The 23,936-nt window shown below is 49.3% G+C and overlaps 1 protein-coding gene across 3 annotated transcripts in view; it reads right to left on the bottom strand.

Annotated features, from left to right (window-relative positions):
- RPS6KA3 (ribosomal protein S6 kinase A3) overlaps positions 1 to 23,936 on the bottom strand; it is a 1,283,345-nt gene that overhangs the window by 86,822 nt on the left and 1,172,587 nt on the right. For all 3 annotated transcript variants that reach the window (XM_069637077.1, XM_069637076.1, XM_069637078.1), the window contains exon 20: positions 1,359 to 1,476. In XM_069637077.1, coding sequence (XP_069493178.1) covers positions 1,359 to 1,476 — 118 coding nt within the window. The remainder of the gene's footprint in view (positions 1 to 1,358; positions 1,477 to 23,936) is intronic.

The following is a 23,936-nucleotide window of genomic DNA, read 5'->3' as shown; positions in this document are numbered from 1 at the left end:
TCCGCCATCCAGGACTGGTGTGCCGCCAATGATCTCTGCCTTAATGCCAGTAAGACCGAGATTCTCCTCATCGGCACACCCACCCCCTCCTTTCCTGTCACTCTCTGGCCGGTCTCTCTTGGCCCTCTTCCTCCTCCCACCTGTGAGGCAAAAAACTTCTCTCCTCACATCTCTGATGTCTCCAAGAAGTCACACTACCAGCTGCACCTCCTCAGGGGTATTCTTCCTTTCCTCTCCTTCCCCCAGAAGCTCACTGTCTCCAGAGCCCTGGTTATCTCTAGGCTGGACTATTGCAACAGCTTTTTTCTAAATCTGCCTGCTTCCACCCTGCGCCCTCTGCAACTCATCCAGAACAGGACTGCGAGACTTGTCCTTGGCCTCAAGCCCAGGGATCGTATCTCTCCAGGACTGAAATCTCTGCACTGGCTCCCAGTGGCTGCAAGGATTAAGATCAAAACCCTTTGCATTTTCCACAAGGCCTTCTGGGGCCTCATTACTTTCAACTCTCTCTTCCTAAATACGTTCCTCCTCAAGCTCTTCGCTCTTCCGCATCCAACTCCCTCTGGGTCAGTTGATCCCCAAGCAATGAGTTGGTGGTAGATCTCTTTCTTCGGCAGGGGCCTCCCTCTGGAACACCCTTCGTGCCCCCCTGAAAATTGAGGAGAACGATCTCCAGAAGCATCTCAAAACCTTTCTCTTTGCTTCTGCTTTCTCTCCTCCTCTCCCCTGCCGATTTCCTGGCTGAAACTCACTTGCACTGGCTACCTGGCCACCCTCTGATCTCGGGCTCAGGTCCCCTCCCCCGCCAGTTGCACACCTGCACTGCCTTCCTTGCAACCCTGCACTTGGGGGCTGTTTTTTTCTGTATCCCTACAGTCCCATTATCAGCACTTGACACTTGATGCCTGAACTTACCCTTTACCCTTGCACTTGCCAGCTGCTGGCCGTACTTAACTTAGTTATTTATTCCATCATCCCTTTAATGCACAATCCCCTCCCTCTTCCCCTTGCCCTCTCCTCTATGCACTTGCGATCTGAATGACATCTGGCCTAGTAAGATCGTTGTCTGTCTTCCCTCTGTTCCCCTCCCTTGCCTCGTTGCGCCGTGAAACACTTGTGTATAGGCGCGTTATAAATGCCATGTCATATCAAGCTTAAGGAATGACTTTTCCTAGATTTAGGAAGGTACCGCCGACACCCTGAACTCCAGGCTGAGAGAATAGTCCTAAACAAGCAAATCTGCTGTTGCTTATTTGGATTGTAAATAAGTGTTTTAGTACAATTCTTAGTGAAGACTAAATCCATGAAAGCATTCTAAAGGCTTCATAATTCCAATTGAGCATCAATGCTTTCCTTACCTTGGCTGTATCAGAAACTGAATTCCAGTATCCACCAGTCAGAGAAAACTTCCCACTCCCTATTCGTGCCAATATTTCTTCAGGTGTATCATCTGGACCGTTTGCAAATGGAGTGTAACTATTTAAAAAAATACATCACCTTTAGAATGACTTTCTGGAACACAAACAAAATCATACAGTGCATTGTTGCAGCTGACTAGCTTAAGGGTTTCGTATAAATGTCACAATTCTGTACTTTGGAGGGTAACTAATTGGCAGCAAAACAAACCACTATAATTATAAACAGGCATAACAAATGGTTTCAAATCTTAATCGTAAAGCATGATTTTACTGCAATACAGTTATTAAATACAGAGATGTCTTGAACACAGCTTCAAAAGGAAATTTATTGCAATATGCTGTGAGCCAGATGACCTCTGGGAAATTTGGAAAATGCTTTAGAAAACTGAGTTTCATTCTCTATCCTCATAGGTTTGCTTGAGCCCTCCAAGCCAAGCTTCATGTAAAGAAAGTTCTCACGTGTATCCACAAGAAACACTTTAAAGTTGACAGACTATACGATTCCATAAGCAAATTATGGGCCTCATTACGAGTCCGGCGGTAATCGAGCCAGAAAAACCGGCAGGTTACCGCCGGACCCATATTACCATTCCGCCTCCGTGATTCCCGGAATCACCGGGGCATTACGACCCCGGTGACACAGGAATTTCGGAAGCGGAATTGTGTAAGTCCCCATTCCCATGGAGCCCCATAGGACTCCATGGGAATGGGGACAATGGAAACACCGGTTCCGTCTATGACAGCCGGCGTTTCCATGTCCGGCTGCAGGCGGGTGGTGTTAAACCCGCCAGGTCAGACTTGGCGGGAGTGACACCTCCCGCCTGCAGGACTCTTAATCAGCTGGTCCAGAAAGAACGATGGTGGCGGTTTTATCACCACCGTTCTTTCCGGACCGGCAGGGCCGTAATGAGGCCCTATATCTTGAATTGAAGGATGGCGAGATCATGAATGTCATTCTGCTTACAGTCCACATACAATAGAATATGTTTCCAATGTCAAAATAAATGAGTTTGTACACCATGACAGCAATCTCATCTGCCTCTGGTATGTACTGTGACTAAATCTAGATCACGAAGCAGTACAAACGGTACAACGTCCTTTCGACAGACTTATTAGATGGGTTTTTTACGAACATTTTCAATGGGAAAACTCAGAAAATATAGGGGGTGGGGGAAGGGAATAGAGAAAAAACAAAAGGGGATGGGGATTGGGGGAAAACACCCAAAAATACAAAATAAATCAAATTTTTGAGTATTTTCACAGAAAAATATTCATTAAAAAAACGATCAAAAAATAAATCTCATAAAATGATTTAGAACCGTACAAACTCATACTTTGCAATAGCAAATGTAATCGTAATCATATGACAAAATATATTATGACATCCCCATCCTAGAGAAACAGGGCCTAAGAAGTTACTTATTTTAGGTAATTTTTTTTCTGATTAATAAGATTATTCATCCAACACATTTATAATAGTCTGAAATTCAGACCAGACGTAGCCTGTCCATGAAGTTTTTTCTAGCTACCAGGTGGTGACATGCGGCTCAGAGCAGTCTCGTCATACCTCCTTGGTGCTGCATGTGTCGGAAGTGGCATCACTCATACATATTTTCCGCAGTTCAGTCCCTTTCAGAAGCTTCTTCTCTTGGGACCACTGGAGGAGGGTCTAGACCAATGATTGGTGGAGCAGGGGAGTTTTTAGTGAACATCCCGTCTATTAGGGGGATGAACACCTTCTGCAGACTCTCTGGGGCATTGCTCGAAGACCAGGCTTAAAATTAGACAGTTGGGTGAAAATGAACACTCACCTTGGTTAAATGTGCCACAACCACCAAAGACTCTTGGTGATGTCGTCAAGTCCAAAGGGCAGCAACCTGAATGTAATGGACCAAGAAAAAGAAAGCACAGACATTTTCTGTCAACCACCTGGCCTCAAATGTAAAAATACAGATTCTGGAGGTTGCCTTAGCACACCCAGTCAGGACTCTGTCACCAATCCATCTTAAACTACCAAACTTGAGTCAGAATCACCATCTGAAAGGTTCCACAGTCAGAAAGTGGTTTAGATCAAAGAAATGCGGAATAGTTCGGAGGCCACTTTTCCTTTTGGAGAACAAGCAAGTATTCAGAGTAAAATTCTGACCTTTCCAATGTTCCAACCAGCTTTATGTAAGAGTGCTGAAAGACCCTCTGAAGATCTAAAGGGATTCTGAAACTTTGGATGAGATGGCAGTGCGATTGGTGACAGAGTCCTGATTTGGAAAACTCTGGGATCCGGCTTTGAGTCCAGCAATGGCTATCCGATGCAATTTTGCCACTTAACGGAGACGAATGCTCACTGATGGAAACAGGAGTTACCATTCCTTCAGAAAGTCAATGTTTTTTGGGGGAGTTATCGGAATCATAATGCTGCAGGTTGTGGCTTCACCATGACCATGAGCTTCTTTGTCCGGCTGTTGGGAAATTTGGATTTAGCTCTAGCTCCTGTTGACCTTTACATTTCTTAAAATCCAGAGGTTCCAGGATATTCAGATAAAGTCTTTATTAAAGTTCCATTTCTAATGGCTAAATTCCTTCCACAAATTCAACAACTAATAAAATCCAACTCCCAAGCAGTTTGTCTGTGAAGTTTTTTCTAGCCACCAGGTGGGTCTGTGCAGGCACAAAGCTTTGTCCCCTCACAATCCTTGCGGTCATATTGTGCCAGAATGGAAATCAGTCTTAGTTAGGGTGTACGTGAGGGGCTGGTTCAAAAATCAAATGGAAGAATTTCACATTAACCACCATCAGTATGAACTTCTACAAGACTAGTCCGAGCAAACAGTCTCATTAACTGGAACTTCAAGCACCTTCTCCTGAACGCATTGGGGCATGAAAGATGTGTCTAGTGGAACAAATCACTTAAGTGGGATAATGCTTGTAGATGGCTACTCCCACGGATTCCTCATCTTCCGATCCAAGTCCTCTGTCACTTCCCATCACCCAGGCATATCCCTCTCTTTCTATATTTGGGGGGAATAGGGTGGAGGGCAATGAGAACTAGGTGGGAGTAGCCATCAACCAGATAAGGTAACCAGTTAAGTAATTTGTTGTTCTAATGTATGCCGTCCTCCTATTGATTCCTCATCTTCAGATGCCCTCCCATATTAGTATAACAAAGTGGAGGTGGGAGGAGAGCATTACCATTTCCCATAATCAGGTAACTCTAAACGACTGCCCTTCCAAATGGGGCATGTTGTGTGTTCATAGCATCCAGACAAAGTGATTAGCAAAAGTGTGGACAGAGGCCCATGAAACTTCATGGCCTATAATTTCGACAGGGACACCTTGCTGAAGTGCGAACGTGGCTGTCACTACGCTCAGGGACTTCCTTGTGAGCTCGATTGTAGCATAATGCTGACAATTAGCCATTTGGAAATGGCTTGCTTTGTTATTGCTGCACCAGCCACGGGGCCTGCATAGACAAATAATTTTTCATTCAGGCCATTACAACCTTCTTAACCGCCTTGCGGTATTGCGCGTTTGATTACTAGAATTCCACATGCGGGTATGTGTACAGACCACTGGCATTGTGGAGGCCCTCTGCCAATTGAAGAAACCCAGCTTGGTCCACGGGTGCACCTCCCATTCACTCGAACCCAAACTGTATGGGTCACCCTCCTAATCGAAAATCGACCGCATTGAGTTGAAGTACATAGACTGAGTGTCTGGCACCAACTTTGATCTTGCAGAGGCGGTCGAGGGGCTTCTTGGCCCGTGGGGGCAGCAGACTGTTTCGGCGCAAGAGGAGGATTCTACTTTGTGGTCTTACTCGAGGGTGTTCGACCCACCTTGGCACCATAGTGCCCTGCGGAGTTAAGGCAGAAGCTGGACCAGCCAAGGCCTTCTGAAAAACCTTGAGCATCTAGTTTAAAAAAATAAAAAAAACTCTATTTATTGAACTGTGAGACAGATATTTAAACATAGCCATACGTCGTTTAGCTATTTGGCATTGTTACATAAGCAATATCACAATATGCGATTTATTTACATGTTACATCAAACTAAATCAATCTGTTTTAGTCAGTGAACTTCGTAAGAATTCTTGTAATGGTTCCCAGATATTTTTAGGCCTGCAGGACGGGGTGACCAGGGAAATATATGTTTCTTCACATATGCCAACATGAGTCATTTCCCTTAACCACATTTCAATCTTCGGCGCAGACTTGGACCTCCATTTTAGCAGAATACATTTCTTTGCAATCAGACAACCTAAGTTACACAATCGCCTCTTTCTGACTGAAATCTTTCCAATATCCCCAAATAGATATTTAGGGAATGTCCGCACCGGTGAGACATTAGTACACCTGATGAGAATTTCTCCCACTTCCACCCAAAACCTGGTGACATAGGGGCAGGACCAGAACATATGCTACGTGACTGCAATGTCTGCATAACATTTGGAACAGCTGGGGCTAACTGAGGAGGCAAATTTAGATACCTTCTCAGGGGTGTAGTGCAACCTGTTGAGCAATTTAAATTGGATGAGGAGATGTCTGGCGTTTAATGAGACCTCTTTAGTGAGTCGACACCAGAGAGTCCATCTGGCGTCATCTAAAGGGGCACCAAGGTTCTCCTCCCAGCTCACTCTGGCCGAACTGTGTGGTACCTGTGTATCCTGACACTTCTTATGTGTGGAAATTAGCCCTCTAGTGTACCCCGCTGCTACAACCAGTTCCAGAGGCTGGCACGCATCAGGCTCTTTGGGAAAGGACTACCATTTGAACCTAATCGCCAATCTGATTCTGTAATATTGCAGCATTCGTGTGGGACCACCTCCCAGCATCTCCAGTAACGGCTGACATGGTTACATCATTGCCCTGAGGGAAGAGGTATCGCAAAGTCATTTTGCCTATGGGGTCCCACCCCTCCCTGATAGTTTTATCGTACGTGGGGGGGAGGAAGTCCGGGACATCGTCACAAAAGAATAGAGCATGCGTATGGCTCGGGAATCTGTAATCTCTTGTATAACCTGGACCAGACATTTACAGTGGTGCGAACCGGGTCGAATGTGCATGTGTCGGGATGTTTATTGGCAAGAACTATAGTGCGGAGGCAAGTGGGAGCAGCACTATACCTTTCGAGGTCTGTGTGTATAGGGCGGGTGTGTAGTGTATACCAATGACTGGCAAAGTGCGCCTGAGCTACCTCATAGTAAAGTTCAAAATTGGGTGCCTACAAGCCTCCTTGTTCGTACGGTCTAGTCATCGCCTCCCACTTCATATGAGGAGTATCTGCCCCCCAGGAGAAGCCTATAGCCAGAGACCGGAGTTTATCGAAAAAAGCCCTCCCAGGACATACAGGAATATTAACGAAATAGTAAAGTAGTTTAGGGACCACAACCATTTTCAACAGGGAGAGTCTGCCATATAATGACATAGGTAGCTTGCCCATACTTTGTCGGTGAGAGTATGTAAGTATTTCCAATGGTTATTGAATAGCAGTGTTTGTTGCTGTCGCGGGGCAACACCCAAGTATTTCATTCTATCTTGTGCCCATCTGAACCCTTGGAGATCTGCCGGTGAGGACGTGGCTTCATTCAATGTGAAAAGTTCTGACTTGGATTTGTTAATGCTGTACCCTGAGAATTTAGTGAAATTGCGTACCTCTTCAAGTATCGGGTGGAGGTTTATTACCGGGTTTCTAATATATAACAGTGAGTCGTCCGCATACAAAGATTATACGCGTGGGGCCTGTGATGCGAAGTCCTCGATGTATGTGACAGAGGTGCAGCATGGCAGAGAGTGGCTCTATAGTAAGGGCAAAGAGCAACGGTGAGGGGGCAGCCCTGACGGGTGCCTCTAACGAGTAAAAATATTGGGGACATTGTGGACCCTGTCCTGACCCTAGCTTTCGGCGATGAATAAAGGAGCCCGACACATTGGATAAAGAACTCACCTAGTCCCACACGGCGGAGAACCGAAAATAGGAATTGCTGTGACACTGAATCACACACCTTCTCAGCGTCTAAGGAGTCGGCTACGACTTGTGAGGTTGGGTTAATTTGTGAGATAATACCAAAGAGTCTGCGCAAGTTATACGCAGTTGTGCGACCGGGGATGAACCCAGATTGGTCCGGATGAACAAGGTTCCGGCATATGTGGGAGTCATCTTGCCGCCAATAGTTTAGCTAGAATTTTGGTATCAGAGTTTACTAGGGAGAATGGCCGGTAGGATCCCACCTCTTCAAGGGGCCTGTTAGGTTTCAATAGAACCGTAATTAATGCTTCCGATATCGAGGGGGGAGGAGGTGCCGCAATGCAAAGCTTCTTCCCAAGTGCTGAGAAGCTGTGGGGCCAGGAGCATACATGGTTCCTTACATAATTCAATTCCAAGCCCATCAGGCCCGGGAGCCTCGATCTCCTATATTATAGGAAGATTGAACGCCTGATATGCCTCCTCTTTGAGCTTAGGAAGCGGAATTGAGTCAAGATGGCGCTCTAACACCTCGGGGGAACATCTGTCTGAGTTTGAGCATCTAGGTTTTAAAATCCTCCCACTCCTCCCTAGACTTATTCATTTCTTCATCCGACGAGTCTGTCAAGTTTGTCCTTTTAATGGATAAACGCTTGTTCATCAACCACTGAGTTACTACAGCCCCCCCCCCACTCAGCCAGCAATGTAGGCTTTTTAGTCACCAACTAACAATAATTGCTCCCATTCTCTTGACTCCAACTCACCCGCTGTTCTTCTACTTGATCTCTCCTCTGCATTTGATACAGTTAACCACTCCATCCTCATAAAACGGCTCCATGATACCCGTTCGGGAGATTTATCATGATGGTGCTTCATCCCCCTCTCCTAGTGAGACCCCTAGCACTTTTTGCTGGACTTCTGGACCTTGTTCTTTTAATCCTGAATTAGTGGAGCCTTTTTCCACTCATTCATTTTTGTGAGCTCTGTCTTTTGGAATTATATTCTTTGTAATCTACCTGTACTATGGAGTCCGTCTGTTCCATAGCTCTTAATAGGCATCTTTGTTTTACTACTGCAGCTGTTTTACTACTGCAGCACACAGCTCCTTATGGGCAGTTTTGCTGGGGACCCACAAGGTCCTCCTTTAAGATTCTTTTTCTATATCCTTAAGTAACTACAGTTACTAAGGATAGACAGACACTTAGTGTCTCTCCCAAAACTCTATAGACCGAGAGATTGGCACAACCCACCTTCAGTGTAGTGCCAAAGGGATACTTAGTGTCCCCTTCTCTCTGCTCCTGTGACTTTTTTTGTCAAAGACAATCACCTAGTTATGGCTGGTGGCAGTGGACGTGTTCTACCAACTATTGTGTATTTTTTTTTTTTATATGGCAGGCTAAGTCCATAGCCTCAGTAGTGCACAATAGGGGCACCCAAGTACCAACTTGGGGCCTCCTTTCTTTTTTCGGCATTACTAGCGGGGTTGTTCTTTGTTAGCCCTTCTACCATTGTGGGAGACCGAGGTCTGTGTGTGTTTTGCTTTTAGTGGGAATGAGTAGGTATCCCCGCCTAGGCTCCAGAATGTCTGGGCACGCAGCAAGTGGGAGAGGAGTCTTCCACTCCCTGCCCTTTGTCTGCCAGAGTGCCTGAATAGTGCCAGCTCCCACATGGGGTCTGGCTGTCTTGATTGGATAGCCAAACGCCCCGTTCTGTAAAATGCTGAGAGAGATTGAAGAGGAGTGTGTGCTGGAACTGTATAAAAAGGTGATGCTTCGGGAGTGTAAAACAAGTCGACCACAGTAAACAGAAGTAACTGAAGAAGACTATGACCAGAGACACCTGCAGACCCTTTGCAAGACTGTGAAGCAACCACTGCTGTCCTGACACTGTTTTCTATGCAACAGAGGACTTCCGAAGAGGACGACTCCTTCCCTTTGGCTGGTGGGAACAACCAGTCCCAAGATGAACTTCGAAACGAGCCATCTCCCAAGATACTAGGAGCTTCCAGAGCTGCTGAACCCCAATAACAGGAGACCTGCTGCCCATTGAGTGCATCGTTGTGGAAAGTCCAAATCTGTGCTGAGCCTGTAAGGACACTCCAGAGATCCGATCCAACTCGCCCAGACCCCTCACCGGAGTGTGGGACTGCAGCAAGCGAAGAAGATTGAACGGGCGATCAGTGTCCTTTGTTGGTGCTGCTGAAAAGGCGGCAAAATCGCAGAGTGAACCAAGAAGTTGCTGAAAGTCGTGCTACAGGTCCTCCCTCGACACTGCTGTTGAGACACCGTCCATTGTCCTGCCTTTCGTCACCAGACCAAGGATTACGGAGTTCGGGTCCAGAGCTGGCACACTGCGGAGGAGCCAACACAAACACTTTCTTCAAACCAAAGGTACTGTGGGGAAAAAAGTTATTGCTTCAAAGAAGTCGCTCAAGAGCGTTAGAGTGCACGTAGAGGTGTCCAAGGCAACCCCCTCTGACCCAAGCTGCTGCTTGTGTAACCTTCTCGAGTACGTTTTTAGGTCTCTGTTAGTTGCCAACTTGCTGTTCCAATAACTTTAGACACTGGAAGAAATCTGCAGGAACTCTCATTATTCGTTGTTTGTCAAGACTTCAAGCCCACTCCGAACTGCCTTTAGCTAGGGTTGCCTTTTTGGACAAAAGACTTGCCAGGCGAAGAAACAGTCTAGAAACTTGAACTCAGCTCATGTTGCACTAACCACTTATTTTCCTCCCTTTAAGTGACTTCCCTATATGGGTTTGCAGAGTTAATGCATTACCGTATGACCGGTTGAAAACCGCATGAGTGTGCAATTACTGATAATACAATAACCTCGTCTTTTCGCCTTCTATGTTGCTACAAATGTCAACGCGAACAAACACAAAAGTGAAAGTGCCATTTGAAGTGTATGATCTAGTATTCCCAAGTGTTCGAACGTAAATGTCAGAAGTATTTAAAGTGATTCTGGTGCAAATATAATAAATATATATATATTTTATCCTGTCCTTTGCCACCAAGACCTGCACAGCTTGGCAGAACCGCCTCTTCTCACAAAGCCGTGCTGCGTACCGTCTGCTTTCTATCTTCTGGAGTTCCTCTTCTCCGGTCACGACCGCCGCCAACCCACTTCTGGTGAGCGTGTCTCATTCTCTGCACGACCCTTTGTGGGATTTCCTCTGCCACTTGTCAGGCTTGCCGCTCTGCAGCTTTCTTTCTCTCTCCTTTGTTCCCCTTGCCACAGGTATTCAAGGGATTTAAATGTCCCGTGTAGTTGACTAGGTTGGAAACAACTAGACTGCTCATTATTCATATCACATTTTCTCCATAGGGACTCTTTGCGCCTCTTCGTCACAGTACCTGAGGATTTCTGGGGCTTGTAGTCCAAGGAAGTTTCAACTGTTTTTAAATTGCATGGTTAAACAGTTGCATTTAAATTATTATTAACCTCAACATCAGATGTTTCATATATTCAAGGTTTACCATATACATATGAAGATTGAATGGGGTTTTGTTTAACCAAAGTGCCTTTCAGAGTTTTACAATAAGATGATTCAGAGTAATGACAGCAGGCCATTAAAAACACTTGAATTAAAGGATCTTCCTCACAAGAAAGAGAAGTATACCACCTCTCTCTTGTTGAAGGAAACACTCTCCCCTGACAGCCATCTCCTCCCATGTGATCCACCCTCAGAATAACACCCCAGGGTACGAATCAGGTAGCGGCTGCCTTCGCCTGGCCACATGGGAGGAGCCTTTAGGCTGGGGATCAGATGCGACTCTGCAGGATTCATTCCAGCCCCATCTGTATGGTCAGACGCCACTACCTCCTAGCCGTCCTCCATCAGCTCTTTAAAACCATCCCTCAGCTCACCTTCAAGGATGTGTTCAGCACCCTCTGATCTTACCTTCCAAAGGCAATGTGTACATTTTGCCAATGCACATGATGTGTGCCTTCATATCCACACTGCTAGTACTGAAAATCCTTCTGCCTAGGGTTTCCAGCTATTTACTCTCCATATCTAGAAGTAAGGAAATCTGGTTGCCTTCGATACTTCTATGGCAGCCTGCAGGACCAGGCTTTCTGTAGTTGGGTGTGATAAGAAAGCTTGGCCGTTGGTGGCGGTTTCTACTTTTTTTGCCAGTTCTAGGTTTGCTCTCTGTGCCAAGCATGGTGTCCTCCATAGGGACATAATGGTGTCAGCTACAGCTGATTGAAAGGGAGAACAAGTTCCAGGCTATTGTCCATGGTATCTGTTGAACTATACTGTTGTATTTGACTATACTGTTGGACTTGCCTGGAAGAGGCTCATAGAACCGAGGATTCTACCACCTTTAGAATTGTGACCTGAAAAGCCTCAGTCGAAGGCCAGCTAGGCAATGACTGAAATTTCTAGGTGGGGGGGGGCTGGTAGGAGGGCCGGCCGGCGGGGTGTGGAGTGTTGAGACCACTCACATCCCGGAGATTCAAGGCCAAGTTGATCAGGTCTGTCCAATCTACGATTCGAACATGAAGGGGGTTGGGTCAACATCACACACAGACTGCATGGTTTGAAAATGGACCTGAAGTCGGAACGGATGGTCAATGCACTAAAAGAAATATTACTTGGGTAATGCTAGAAGGGATTGAGAGGTTAAAGGTACATGTGAGTAAAGGAAAAAACTCTTAATTTCTAAATAACTAGAACTATGATGATCTTAAAAGTATTTGTTTCAATTCACTTGTTTATTTAAATGAGTTAATTTATGGATATGGTGAAACAAAGACAAAGGATATATTTTTACAGTGCGTTACATCTTGACATCATTCTCAATAAAGTGCATCATGATGTTAGACTTGGACTATGAGACAAGAGCACATGAAAAACACCTACAAAGTGCAACAAGTGAACATATAAATACAGCAATTTCAAAGAACAAACTGTGGGGGCAGTCCAAATTGTCAAGGTCTAAAAATATCAACATTTCCAAAACACATACGTTAAGCATGAATCTTATGACTTGTTCCGTTGTAAACCCATAACCAGAAAAGTGAGAGGTGGTAGGTTTTGAATGAATCTAAACCACTAGCATTGCTCTGGGCAACCTTCCACACCACCGTTTTTTAGCCCGCTTGTGCCATTGCAAAAGGGGTCCTGCCATACGCAAATCAGTCAGGTACTGCCACCAATGGCAGAGGCCCGAAGCAGCCTGGATTTTCAACTCAGACGTTGAAGGCAGAGGCAGTTGACACTCTGATTCGGAGCTTGAGGACACTAACGTGGAACAATCTATAGTTCCTGCATGCCTATCCCCAGCTTCGAAAGACAGCGTGCTATGAGGAAGGCCTCTGGTGACGCCGGCGTACACGGACACACATCCTCCTGTAAACTCATACCCCCCTAGCCGTCCATCGACAGAGGGCCGCACGCCATCGGTTGGCGCCTCTCGGCCCACTGACTTAACGCTGACGGCGCCCGCTGTGGTTCCAACTACGCGCTTAACACAAGGTGAACATGCGGACCCTCCAGCAAAGGGTGCGCATAAACACTGCTCGACGGCTGGGTTGGAGATGCCGAAATAGCTGCTGAAAAAGCACAAATCACATTCTCGTCCTGAAAAACACCACTGGGAACCTTCTGGTCAGGGTAAACTAGCCTCTCAGGCCTTTGGACACGGAGGATGAATCCTCAGCTCTGTCTTCCGCCCTCAACAAAAAGTGTCTTTGGGCGAGCCCTGAAGACACCCCTGGAGCAGATTGCCTACTAATAGCACCTCTGGTGGCCCCAAAGGTCATTCCGGAGCCACCAAGATCCATCCTGTCTGCTGCCCACTGGACCCAATCACAGTTTGAGGACACATGGGTAATATTTCCATTCTTTGTGGACTTGATTAGTAAGCTGCCCACTCCCTCATGGCTGGCTGAGCAGCCTCCTATACCTCCCGCAGTGTCTGCAACACCACCTCTCCTGCGCTAGTCTTGCCACCCGGGGAGCCTTCAAGGATCTCTTTATGGGGACTTGCAGTCCACACAAGCTAACCAGAACATGTGGGTGGATATTCACTGTGACCCCGGCCAAAAGGGTGTGGACTCCCCTTTCAGAACTAGGATGACCCAAACATCTTTGTCGACCCGGTTGACCCCTCCGGAGCTTAGGGCGGTCACTCTTCTCCCTTTGCAGACCAACCTCTCTACAAAGAGCCGCTGAAAAAGGCGGCTCACCATTTTAGCATCCACACTGAGGAATCCAGTCCCGCAGGGACAGACTTCGTTGAAGATATTCTCAATGTGAAAAAGCCTGCTAGCCAGGCTATTCCACTCTTGGAGTCCATCAAGAAAAGGGTCTCTCCATTCTAGTGTACCCCCTCTCTTACTAGGAAGATTAACCCACAGGTGGAAAAACCTTTCATGCCCTCTCCTTCAGATCCCCTCTACATTAGGGGTCACAGCATCTTGACTCAATCCCAGAACGGACTCGCTCCCACCTTAAAATCACCACCGAAGGTAAACCGGTCTCCCAAAACATCCTGAAAAATGTCTTGGATTCTGCAGACAACTCAGGACGGGCCATTGCAGAGGGCACTCTCCTGAAAAGACATTCCTGGCTTAGAGACTTAGGTTTTAAGCCAGAGACATAGGCGGCCTTGATTAACATGCCCATCAATGAGGGTCTCCTCTTTGGCAAAGCTGTCGACGACCAGCTAGAGACAGCAAAAAAGGAGCATGAAATAATCAAGCCCTGTGGTCAGATTTCCAACAAACCCTTCCTTCCGAGGGGAGTGTTCAACACACATCAAAACTTTTGGGCGCAAGGCTAAGGAAAACAAGGCCAAGCCAGAGCAAGCACGTCCACCGCTTCCTTTTACAGCCTGCATGTTCAGATGTCCTATCAGTACCAGCAGCATGGGTTTCACCATGGAAAAGGACGAGGCAGAGCTTCAGCCTCTAGGGGCGCAACAGCCCGCCTCCAAATGACAGACCAGTCCACATTCCTTCCCATGTGTCCCCAGTTGGGGGTCACATAACACTCTTTGCCCAGCAATGGGAGGGAATAAAGTCAGACAGCTGGGTCCATGATACAGTGGCCAAAGGATACTCAGTGGAGTTCCTCATAACATCTTGCCACCATCCACCGCGTTTAGGACGACTGTCCTAACACCTCTGCATCCAGATCCTACTACAGAAGGAAGGCGTCGAGCTGGTGCCCTTCATGGAACAAGATTGAGGCATTTATTGAATGTACTTCCTTGTTCCAAAGAAAGATCTAACCATGTGCCCAGTGCTGGACCTGCACCTTGCAAACACGTACGTCAAACACCAAAAATCAGGATGACAACGCTGCAGGAAGTCACCCCACTACTGAGAATAGGGGATTATATGGCAGCAATGGGCATGAAAGATGCATACTTTCATATTTCAGCCACAAAAAATACCTCTGATTCAAATTGGGAAACCAGCACTACCAATTTAAAGGTACTACTATTCGGCATTGGCACAACTTGTTCCAAGGGAACTGAAACTGATTTTTTCTTTACCGAGGATTCCCGGCCTGACGGGGAATATTCATGAGCAGGTGACCCATGCCAGACCCCATGCTGGAGAACTTTAATTACGCTTACGTCCCTTCCCTCCATCCTTGTGGGTCATCGCACCAAACAAGACCATAGGGTGGAGACTTGACAACCTGCCTCATATCTAGGATGAAGCAAAAAGGTTCTTCCGAACCGCCTGACCAAACTCGGCATCGTGCCTGGAGCTGGTGTCCAAGGAGTAGACACAGAAGGCCGACGGAGTGGGCCAAGAATCAGATCTCTGAAATGCTGTGGCCTTGGCTCTGACCGCATGGATGCCTGCAGGAACCAGTTTGCCCATGAACGTGTACACTTTCGAAATGGCCTGAGCCATCCAACGGGGAATGGCCGCCTTGGAAGCCTGAGTGCCGGGGGAGGAGCCCCCAAAAGTCACAAACAATGCCTGAGACCTACTGAAGGCTTGTCTCAGAGGTAAAACTTGAAGACCCTCTTGAGGTCCAACAAATGCAGTGCCCCCTCTGACTCTGTTTGAGGGTTCGGAAATAACACCGCCAGGCAGATCTCTTGGTTCAGATGAAATGGAGAGACCACCTTGGCAAAATGTTTGGATCAGTGCGCAAGATGACCTTGCCGTTGTGAAACGTGGTGAAGCGCTTGCAAGAGGACAACGACTGCAGTTTACTAACCCTGCACGCAGAGGTGAGAGCCACCAGTAAAACTGTCTTCAGTGTCACCAAGCGGATGTCCACAGAGGCCATCGGCTCAAAAGGATTGCGCTGCAAACCGCAATGACCACACATTGAGGTTTCAGACTGGGTGCGTCCTGTGCACCTGGTGGGAAAAGTCTAGACAACCCTTTAAGGTGAGCCTTAACCACAGAGTTGGCTTCAGAAAACACATTCTCAGGGGAATTCTTGTAAGCTCCAATGGCCACCAAATAAGTGCGGCAAGTACCCACCTGATCTCCGGAATGAGCCAAGTGAGCTGAAAAGGCCGGCACAACATCCAGGGGACAGGTCACAGGATCAATACCCTGGCAGAACCTAGTCCATTTATCCTTACATTGGGACTGAGTCAACGGCCTCATGGCCTACTGAATGATGCCCCAGTTGACATCTGAAAATTGAGCCTGCTTGAGCCTCAGCTGGTCAGGAACCAGGCTGCCAGAGCCAGCTTGCCCTGGTCCGGATGTTCACAGCCCCGTCCTGCTGCGTCAGGAATTCTCTGTTGGAGATTGGAAGGTAGACTTGATCCTGGGAGCACAATTGCAGCAGATCCGAAAACCAGGGTTTCGACAGGCAGTGGGGGGGGGGGGGGGTAATCAAAGAAGCTGCAACCCACCAAAGCCCGGAACTTGCGGAGGGTCCGCCAAAGCAGAGGGTAGGGGAACGGGAACACAACACTTGCGTCCATGTCAACAGATCTGTAAGGCATCTCCCAGAGACCCCCGGCACTGTCCTGCCCATGAAGCAAGTTGGGGGCACTCAATTCTGAGGAACAAATCCAGGTCCGCGAACCCTCAATGCAGGAACAGTGTCAACAAGGAGTCGGTGTGCAACTCCCACTAGTAGGTGTTGAACCCCAAGCGGCTCAGCTGGTCCACTTCTGTATTGCAGTACCCCGAAAGGTGGACTACTGAAATCCAAATCCCCGCCGCCAGGGACCATTCCCAGATTGCTACAGTCTCCATGCAGAGTTGGGGGGGGGGGGTGCCACCCTGCTTATTTAAGTAAAACATCATAATGGAATTGTCCGTCCTGACCAGAACAGACCAGTCCCCGATGAGGGGCAAATATGCCTTGAGGACCAGGCCCACTGCACTGAGCTCGAGCAGATCGATATGCAGGAGGGCTTCTGACCTGGACCATGCTCCATGAATCACCTAGCCCTCCAGAGTAGCCCACAGCCGGAAAGAGGAGGCAGTTGTCACCACCAGTATGCTCCGGTCGGACGAAGGGGGCTCCCACCGAAACGTTGCCATCCACCAGTGGAGATCGGGCAGAAGGAGCAGTGGTATTGGGATCCTGTCTGAGACCCTGTCTTCTGATCCCAATTGGTCGCCAGGTGGAGGTGGTCGAGTTGGTTAAAAAAATGCCCCACCGCCTTGCAGAGGGACAGGAGCCTCTCAGGCGTAGAGAACACCCACTGAACCCTGGTGTCCCAGCACACTCCTAGCAAGACCAGCGTCTGAGCTGGGCGCTACTGACTTTCTCAGGTTGAGGGAGAGCCCCAGCTGATGAAGGATATTCACCGTCTCTGGCAGGAGTGCAGCACCCCCTCCGGTGACCTTGTCCTCACCAGCCAGTCGTCCAAATGAGGGTAAAGATCGAGCACTCCAAGCAGAGAAATTATAAGTTACTCACCGTAGTGACTAACATACTCCTAGTCCATAGTCCCCTTTCCTCCATACTGTACAGGCGTCCCTCGCTAGGGACGGGAGACCAAACCTTTTTCACCAGAAAAACCATCTTCCCCTTTAAATTTAGATGCGTGCAGGGGGCGCTGCCCTGGGAGCATACGCTCCTGACTGCACACCGGCACCACTCCTTAGTCCCCCTCGATGCGTCGACAATATGAACATTGCCTGATGACACCAGTTTTATTAGGGAGGAGGATGGTGGGACGTATGGAGGAAAGGGGTCTATGGACTAGGAGTAAGCTAGTCACTACGGTGAGTAACTTATAATTACTCCTGCATCCCGTCCCCGTTCCTCCATTATGTGAGGGCAATTACAACTGAATGTAGCCGAGGGTGGAGAGTTGCCCCTCTTAAGAAAACAAGTTCCTTAACACTGTCTGACCAAATGCAGCTTCCGACTTGGCGCTGGCATTCAAACAGTAGTGCTTGCAGAAGGCCGAGGGAGAAGCCCATGTAGCCGTTATGCTGATAACCTGCCATGGAACGTGCCTTTGGAAAGCTACCGCCGTGACTTTAGCTCTGATCTCGTGGGCATGCATGTTTGCTGGCAATGGCCTGCGCTGCCCCTCTCAGACCTCCTTGATGGCCATAACCATGCACCTTGCTATGGAAGCCTTGGAGGCATGACAGCCTGGCTTTGATCCACGAAGGGTGACGAATAGGGAGTCTGATTTGCAGAAGCTCTTGGTTCTGTCCAGGTAGAATTTTAGCGCCCGTCTGACATCTAGAAAGTGCAGTACCATCTGGGCATCATCCATAGGGTCCGCGAACAAAGTTGGTAACACTATCTCCTCATTAAGGTGAAAAGAGTAGACAACCTTAGGTAAGAATGCAGGGTGCGTTCTGAGCACCACCATGTCCATGAAATGTAGTATATGGCTCTGAAGCCACTATCGCCTGGATCTCACTGATTCAGCGTGCCGAGGTAAGACCCACTAGTACGGCCATCTTCATGGTTACTAGCCTGATGTTTACGGACGCCATCGGCTAGAATGGCTTATGCAACAGGGTGACCAGGACCACATTGAGGTCCCACACCTGGTGCGGTTTATTGATAGGTGGATATATCTTATGCTGGCCCGCTAAGTGCCTCTTAACCACCGGATTCGAGGATGAGAATACCTCCTCCTGAGAGTTCTTGTGAGCTCCAATGGCCGCCAGATAAGTGTGCCATGCTTCTACTTGCACGCCCGAGTCTCCGAGGTGTGCAGAGAAGGAGAGCACGTCGTCCAACGTCTAAGTCAAAGGATCAATTTCCTTTGATTCTTCCCAGTGACAGAACCTGGTCCACTTGCTTTTGTACAGGCTCCTGGTGGCGTCACTCCTATCCCCCTGTATAAAGGCCAGGTGAGGCTGAGACGGGTGCTGATGCTTTAGGGAGACCCGTTCAGGAACCACACTGCAAGGGCAAACCTGTGCGAGGAGGGATGGATGACTGTGCCCCGCTGTTGAGAGTGTAGGTGTGCTGGGCCCAGTGTGAGGTGAACGGGGGCCTGGTCTGAGCAGCTCCGAGAACCAGGGTCTTGCTGGCCACCATGGGCCTATCCGGATGATCCGAAGGCCCCTCGACTCCCTGATCCTGCAGATGACCCTGTGCACCAGGGGGTGCGGGGGGGAGCATAATCGGTCTTGTTGTTCCACAGGATATGCATTGCAACGCCCAGCGAAACCCTGCCTTGCCCCTGCCAGGAGAAAAACTGGGGGCACCTCCTGTTTGTACTGGTGGTGAAGAGATCCACCTGCGGATGACCCCACCTGTTGAAGATCCCCTGAAGGACCAGCTCGTTTAACTGCCATTCGTTTAACTGCCATTCGTTTAACTGCCATTCTTAGTTGCCAAACCTGCAGATCCTGTCCGCCTCTAGGTTGGACTCGCTTGGGAGGTGGACTGCTGACAAGTCTGTTGTTTATCAGAGCCCACTCCCAAATGTCGACCGCTAGTCTGCAGAGGGCCGGGGACCGGGTGCCACACTGCTTGTTGATGTAATATGTGCAGGTGGAGCTGTCTGTTTGAATGAGAATCACCCTGCCTGTGATAATAGGTAGCAAGCCAGATAGCCATCATCTCTAGTCAGCTGATGTGCACCAGCTGTTCTTGCCGCAACCATACTCCATGGATGCTGTGGCTGTCCAGGGTAGCTCCCCATCCCTCTATGATAATGGTGACCTTAGGTGATGGTTGCCGGAAGCGCCTGCCTATCCGCAGGTTGTTTGGCATACGCCACCAGATCAGATCCTGGTGGAGCTGTTGGTATGCTGACCTGCTCCACCTGCAAATCCCTCTCCTGGTTCCAGGAGGCTGAGAAATGTAGCTGCAGCCACCTAATTTTGAGCCTTGTATGTGGCACTGCAAAAAGACATGCGGCCATAACTCCCAACAGGTGTTGGTACCACCACCTGAGGTCACGGCTCTGCTGAGAAAGTGCCCAGTGGCCCTCTTTATTGCTGTGATCTTGTCCTCCGAGGGGAATATCCTCTCGGAGCTTGTGTCCAAGATAATTCCCAGGAAGGGCAGGCTCTGCGTAGGCACAAACTGTGACATTTTGAGATTGATAGAAAATCCCAGGCCATATAGTGCACGCATGAGAGCGGATGCCATATGTTGGACCGCCTCCAGAGATCTCGCCCTGGCTAGCCCGTCATCTAAATATGGTTAAATATGATGGCCTTGCGCCCCGAGTAGGGCTGACAATGCGTTCATTAGCCCTGTAAAGACCCAGGGGGCCGAATTACGTCCAAAGGGTAGAATTCTGTATTGAAAGTGAAAACCCATAATCCTGAACCTCAGGAAGGACCGATTGGGTTCCCAAATCGGGACGTGTAGGTAGACATCCTTCAGATGGAGGGAGCACATCCAGTCTCCCGCACACAATGTCTCTGCTATGAAGGCTGAGGTAACGATTTTGAACTTTTGGAGAGGCAGTGGAAAGGTTCAAGGTGGAAAGCCCCAACACAACTCTCAGGCCAGCCTTGTTCTTTTTGTGTATGGTGCAAATTGCCCCGTTGTGAGGCCGGGCCTTGCTCCACTGCCTGGCTCGCTACTAGCAAGCGTATTTCTGCTAACAGAGTGGCTGGACCAATCTGCAGGAGGGGAGGAAGGTGGCGAGGGAGGAATGGGGAGCCGGAAGCCCAGGGATACTACTTGGAGGAGCCATGGGTCCGTGAACCTTGCCCGCCAGCGGTGTGGGTTAAGGGGAAACCTGCCTCCCACTGGAGACTCATGGACCCAGATCGGCCCGTCACAATTTATTCCCTCTGAGGCTGCGGCTGATGACTGGAAAAAACCCTTGTTAGCCGCTTTGTGCTGCTTGCACCTGTGCTGGCAAGGGGATCTGTCTGGTTGCCTGGACCATCTCATCTGAAAGCATCTGAAACCTCTAAAGGACCGACCATTGTCCGAGCGCTGGTGCGTTTGGCTGTACGTCTTAGGAGTGGACTCAAAGATTTAGCTGTCTGTGAGCTATTCTTTTTCTTATTGAGTTCCTCATACGTTGTTGAATGCAACAGGTTCCCCATCTCGAAAGGCAGGTCTAGTATGCATTTCCTGCACATCCAGATTGAATTTTGTAGCCCTTAGCCATGCCATCCTTCTCATGTCCGTGGCAATGCAAATGGCCCGACCTGAAGGGTGAATGTGGGCCACTGTGGACTCCATTAGGTCTTGTGCCATGATTTTGGTTTCAGCCAGCCCAGCCTTGAAGCGAGCCTGGCTGTGGGTAGGGAGCTCAGGGGGGAAATCGTCAATCTCCCACCATAACTTCTGGTTGACAGCAGCCAACATGGCATCCGCGTTGGCTTGGCGCAGATGTAGAGTGGCATTGGAATACATTTTCTTCCCAACCGACTCCAAGATCTTTTCCTCCTTGACCAGGAGTGCCGATGCCGCCGAAGAAGATTGCGGCTTGGAGTGCAGTGATGCTGCTGCCATCACAGAGGAATGTGGTTGGGGGTGCACCGACAATAAGAGGGGGGGGTCCCCTTCCATTTGCCTGTATTTAGCATTTAAACGCCTATTGGTAGGCTGGGTAGAGTGTGGCTTGAGCCACCCTTTAAGTGGGATTCTCGTTCTGGGAGTAGGGTGTAGTGTGAGAACTTCAGTAAGTACCCCCACCTCCAGTTGCTCCACCTATGGCTGTGGGATTCCTAGGTACTCAGTCAGGCCCACAAGCCGCTCGTGAAAAGCTTTGGCTGACGATGGAGCGTCGGGGTCCTTCTCCTCGACTGTTGTGTCCCATGGGTCCGGGGGAGCCGGAGGAGTGCTGGGCGCAGGCAGATTTGGCATGCCGATTATCAGTGTTGGAGGCTGCCAAGGTGGCAGGGTCGGGGCTGCCGTGACTGGTACAGGCATGGGGCCAGAGATGCCGTGACTGGTACGGGCATGGGGGCTGAGCTGGGCTCAGGGGCAATGTGGCAATGGGTACTTGCGGCTGAGCAGGAGGGAGCATGTCCCTCAGGATGGTACCCATCTGTGGTGATCTCATGAGTGCGAGGAACTTCTCGAAGAACCCGTCTTCACAGGCCGGAGGAGTGCCTGATGGTATAGTCACAGGGGTCGGGCCCCGAGGCTGCTGCGTCCTAAGCGTGCTCTGTGTCGCTGCATAGGGCGAAGTGCACCTGCCCTGCGAAGTGGATGGATAGAATGTGGACCAAGTGACAGGGGTTGACCAATCCCACCTGGAAGCTCCCCCCCCCCACCGCCCCGACTGATCTCCGAAGGGAAAAGGCATTGGGTGAGCCGCCATTTTGTCTGGCCCGACAGCCATTTTGTTTTGCTCTGTGCCACGTACCTGCGTCGTGGAACTTGCTGAGCTGGGACCGGCTTCCACCAGTGTCCTGAGCAGTGATGGTTGAGGCCTACCCTGCACCTCAGGTTGGGGCCTGGTAGGCAGAGTGCCCTCAGCTGTGGTGCCGGTAGTGCTGCATGCAGGTGCCCCCTCGGACATGGGTCCGGTGTTGGGGCATAGCCCCTCGGGTTGGAACCCGGTAGTAGAGTCTAGCGGCCCCTCAACGGTATGATCTTGCAACCCATCGGCTGGTCGCTGGAGCAGCCTCAGTGAAGTTGCTTGTTTTAGAACCTGATGGGTCCCTCCCACTGGGTGCTTCCTTGGGAAGGAGTCACCCTTGCGGGGTGCGGAGGAGAACATGGCACCTACCTTGGGCAGGTCCCTCTGCTTCACGAACGCTTTGAGGTCCTCTGGAGGTGATCTTACAAAGAGCTCCCACCGCCTGGCTAGTCAGTTTTTGAGCGCACATGGAGTCAAGGCGTTGCATGCGGTACAGCCGTCCCAACCGTGGTCAGGGCCAAAGCACCGGAGGCAGAGGGCATGGGGGTCAGACGTTGGGAAGGGACACTCGCAGGCTGGACACATGCTGAAGCCTGCCGTTGTCATGCACCGGTGAGGAGCGTGGCACCAGAGGACAAAGCAGTACCTAGTAATTGAAAAAAATAAAACAAGACGAGAATACTTCTCCAGGGAAGAGCACGTGGAATTACTTGGCCAGAGGCCTAACCCAGGAGCGCTGCTGAAAGCGGTCCATTCCCATTGAGGCGGAAAAGAGGATTGGAGGGTGGCGCCGGTGGCCTGAGTCAGGAGAGCTCATGCTCCCAGGGCCGTGCCCCCGAGCGCATCTAAATTGAAAGGGGAATATTATTTTTTCTTCTGGTGAAAAAGGTTCCGTCTACCGTCCCTAGCGAGGGACGCCCATACAGTATGGAGGAAAGGGGATGGGACGTAGGAGTAGGCCCGCCACAGTGTTGATCAAATTTGTGAAGACATGAGGGGCCGAGTTCAGGCCGAAGGGCAGCACTTTGTACTGGAAGTGGCATGACACAATCGTGAACCGCAGAAACTTCCGATGCGGTTGATAGATTGTTACGTGCAGGTACACATCCTTGAGGTCCAGGCAACAAATCCAGTGCCCTGCACACAGAGACTCGGCTATGCGTGCAGGGGTAATCCTCTTTATGCGTTCCAGCGGTAAAGACAGATCCTGGACAACCCTTAGGCCATCCTGGTTGTTCCTGGGTACCACAAAAATCCTGGAATAGTACCCAGAGCCCGTGTCTGAAAGAGGAACCGGTTCTATCGCCTGCGTGTGTGTCTGTGTGTGTCTGAGAGAGAGAAAGAGAGAGAGAGAAAGAGAGAGAGAAAGAGAGAGAGAAAGAGAGAGAGAAAGAGAGAGAGAGAAAGAGAGAGAGAAAGAGAGAGAGAGAAAGAGAGAGAGAAAGAGAGAGAGAAAGAGAGAGAGAAAGAGAGAGAGAAAGAGAGAGAGAAAGAGAGAGAGAAAGAGAGAGAGAAAGAGAGAGAGAAAGAGAAAGAGAAAGAGAGAGAGAAAGAGAGAAAGAGAAAGAGAGAGAAAGAGAGAGAAAGAGAAAGAGAGAAAGAGAGAGAAAGAGAGAGAAAGAGAGAAAGAGAGAGAAAGAGAGAGAAAGAGAGAGAAAGAGAGAGAGAAAGAGAGAGAGAAAGAGAGAGAGAAAGAGAGAGAGAAAGAGAGAGAGAAAGAGAGAGAGAAAGAGAGAGACTCCCGTAGAAGAGTTGGGTCCCCAAACTGACAAAGAGAAGGAGAGCATGGCAGAGGAATAGGACGACGACTGAAGTCCGTGGAGACTACAGATAGGACCCACGGGTTGCT

This window comes from Ambystoma mexicanum, chromosome 7p (assembly GCF_040938575.1).
Source record: "Ambystoma mexicanum isolate Mex_15411 chromosome 7p, UKY_AmexF1_1, whole genome shotgun sequence".
NCBI classification, from domain to species: Eukaryota; Metazoa; Chordata; class Amphibia; order Caudata; family Ambystomatidae; genus Ambystoma; species Ambystoma mexicanum.
Note: the sequence above shows the minus strand (reverse complement) of the source record. Positions and strands in the feature narration are given on the sequence as shown.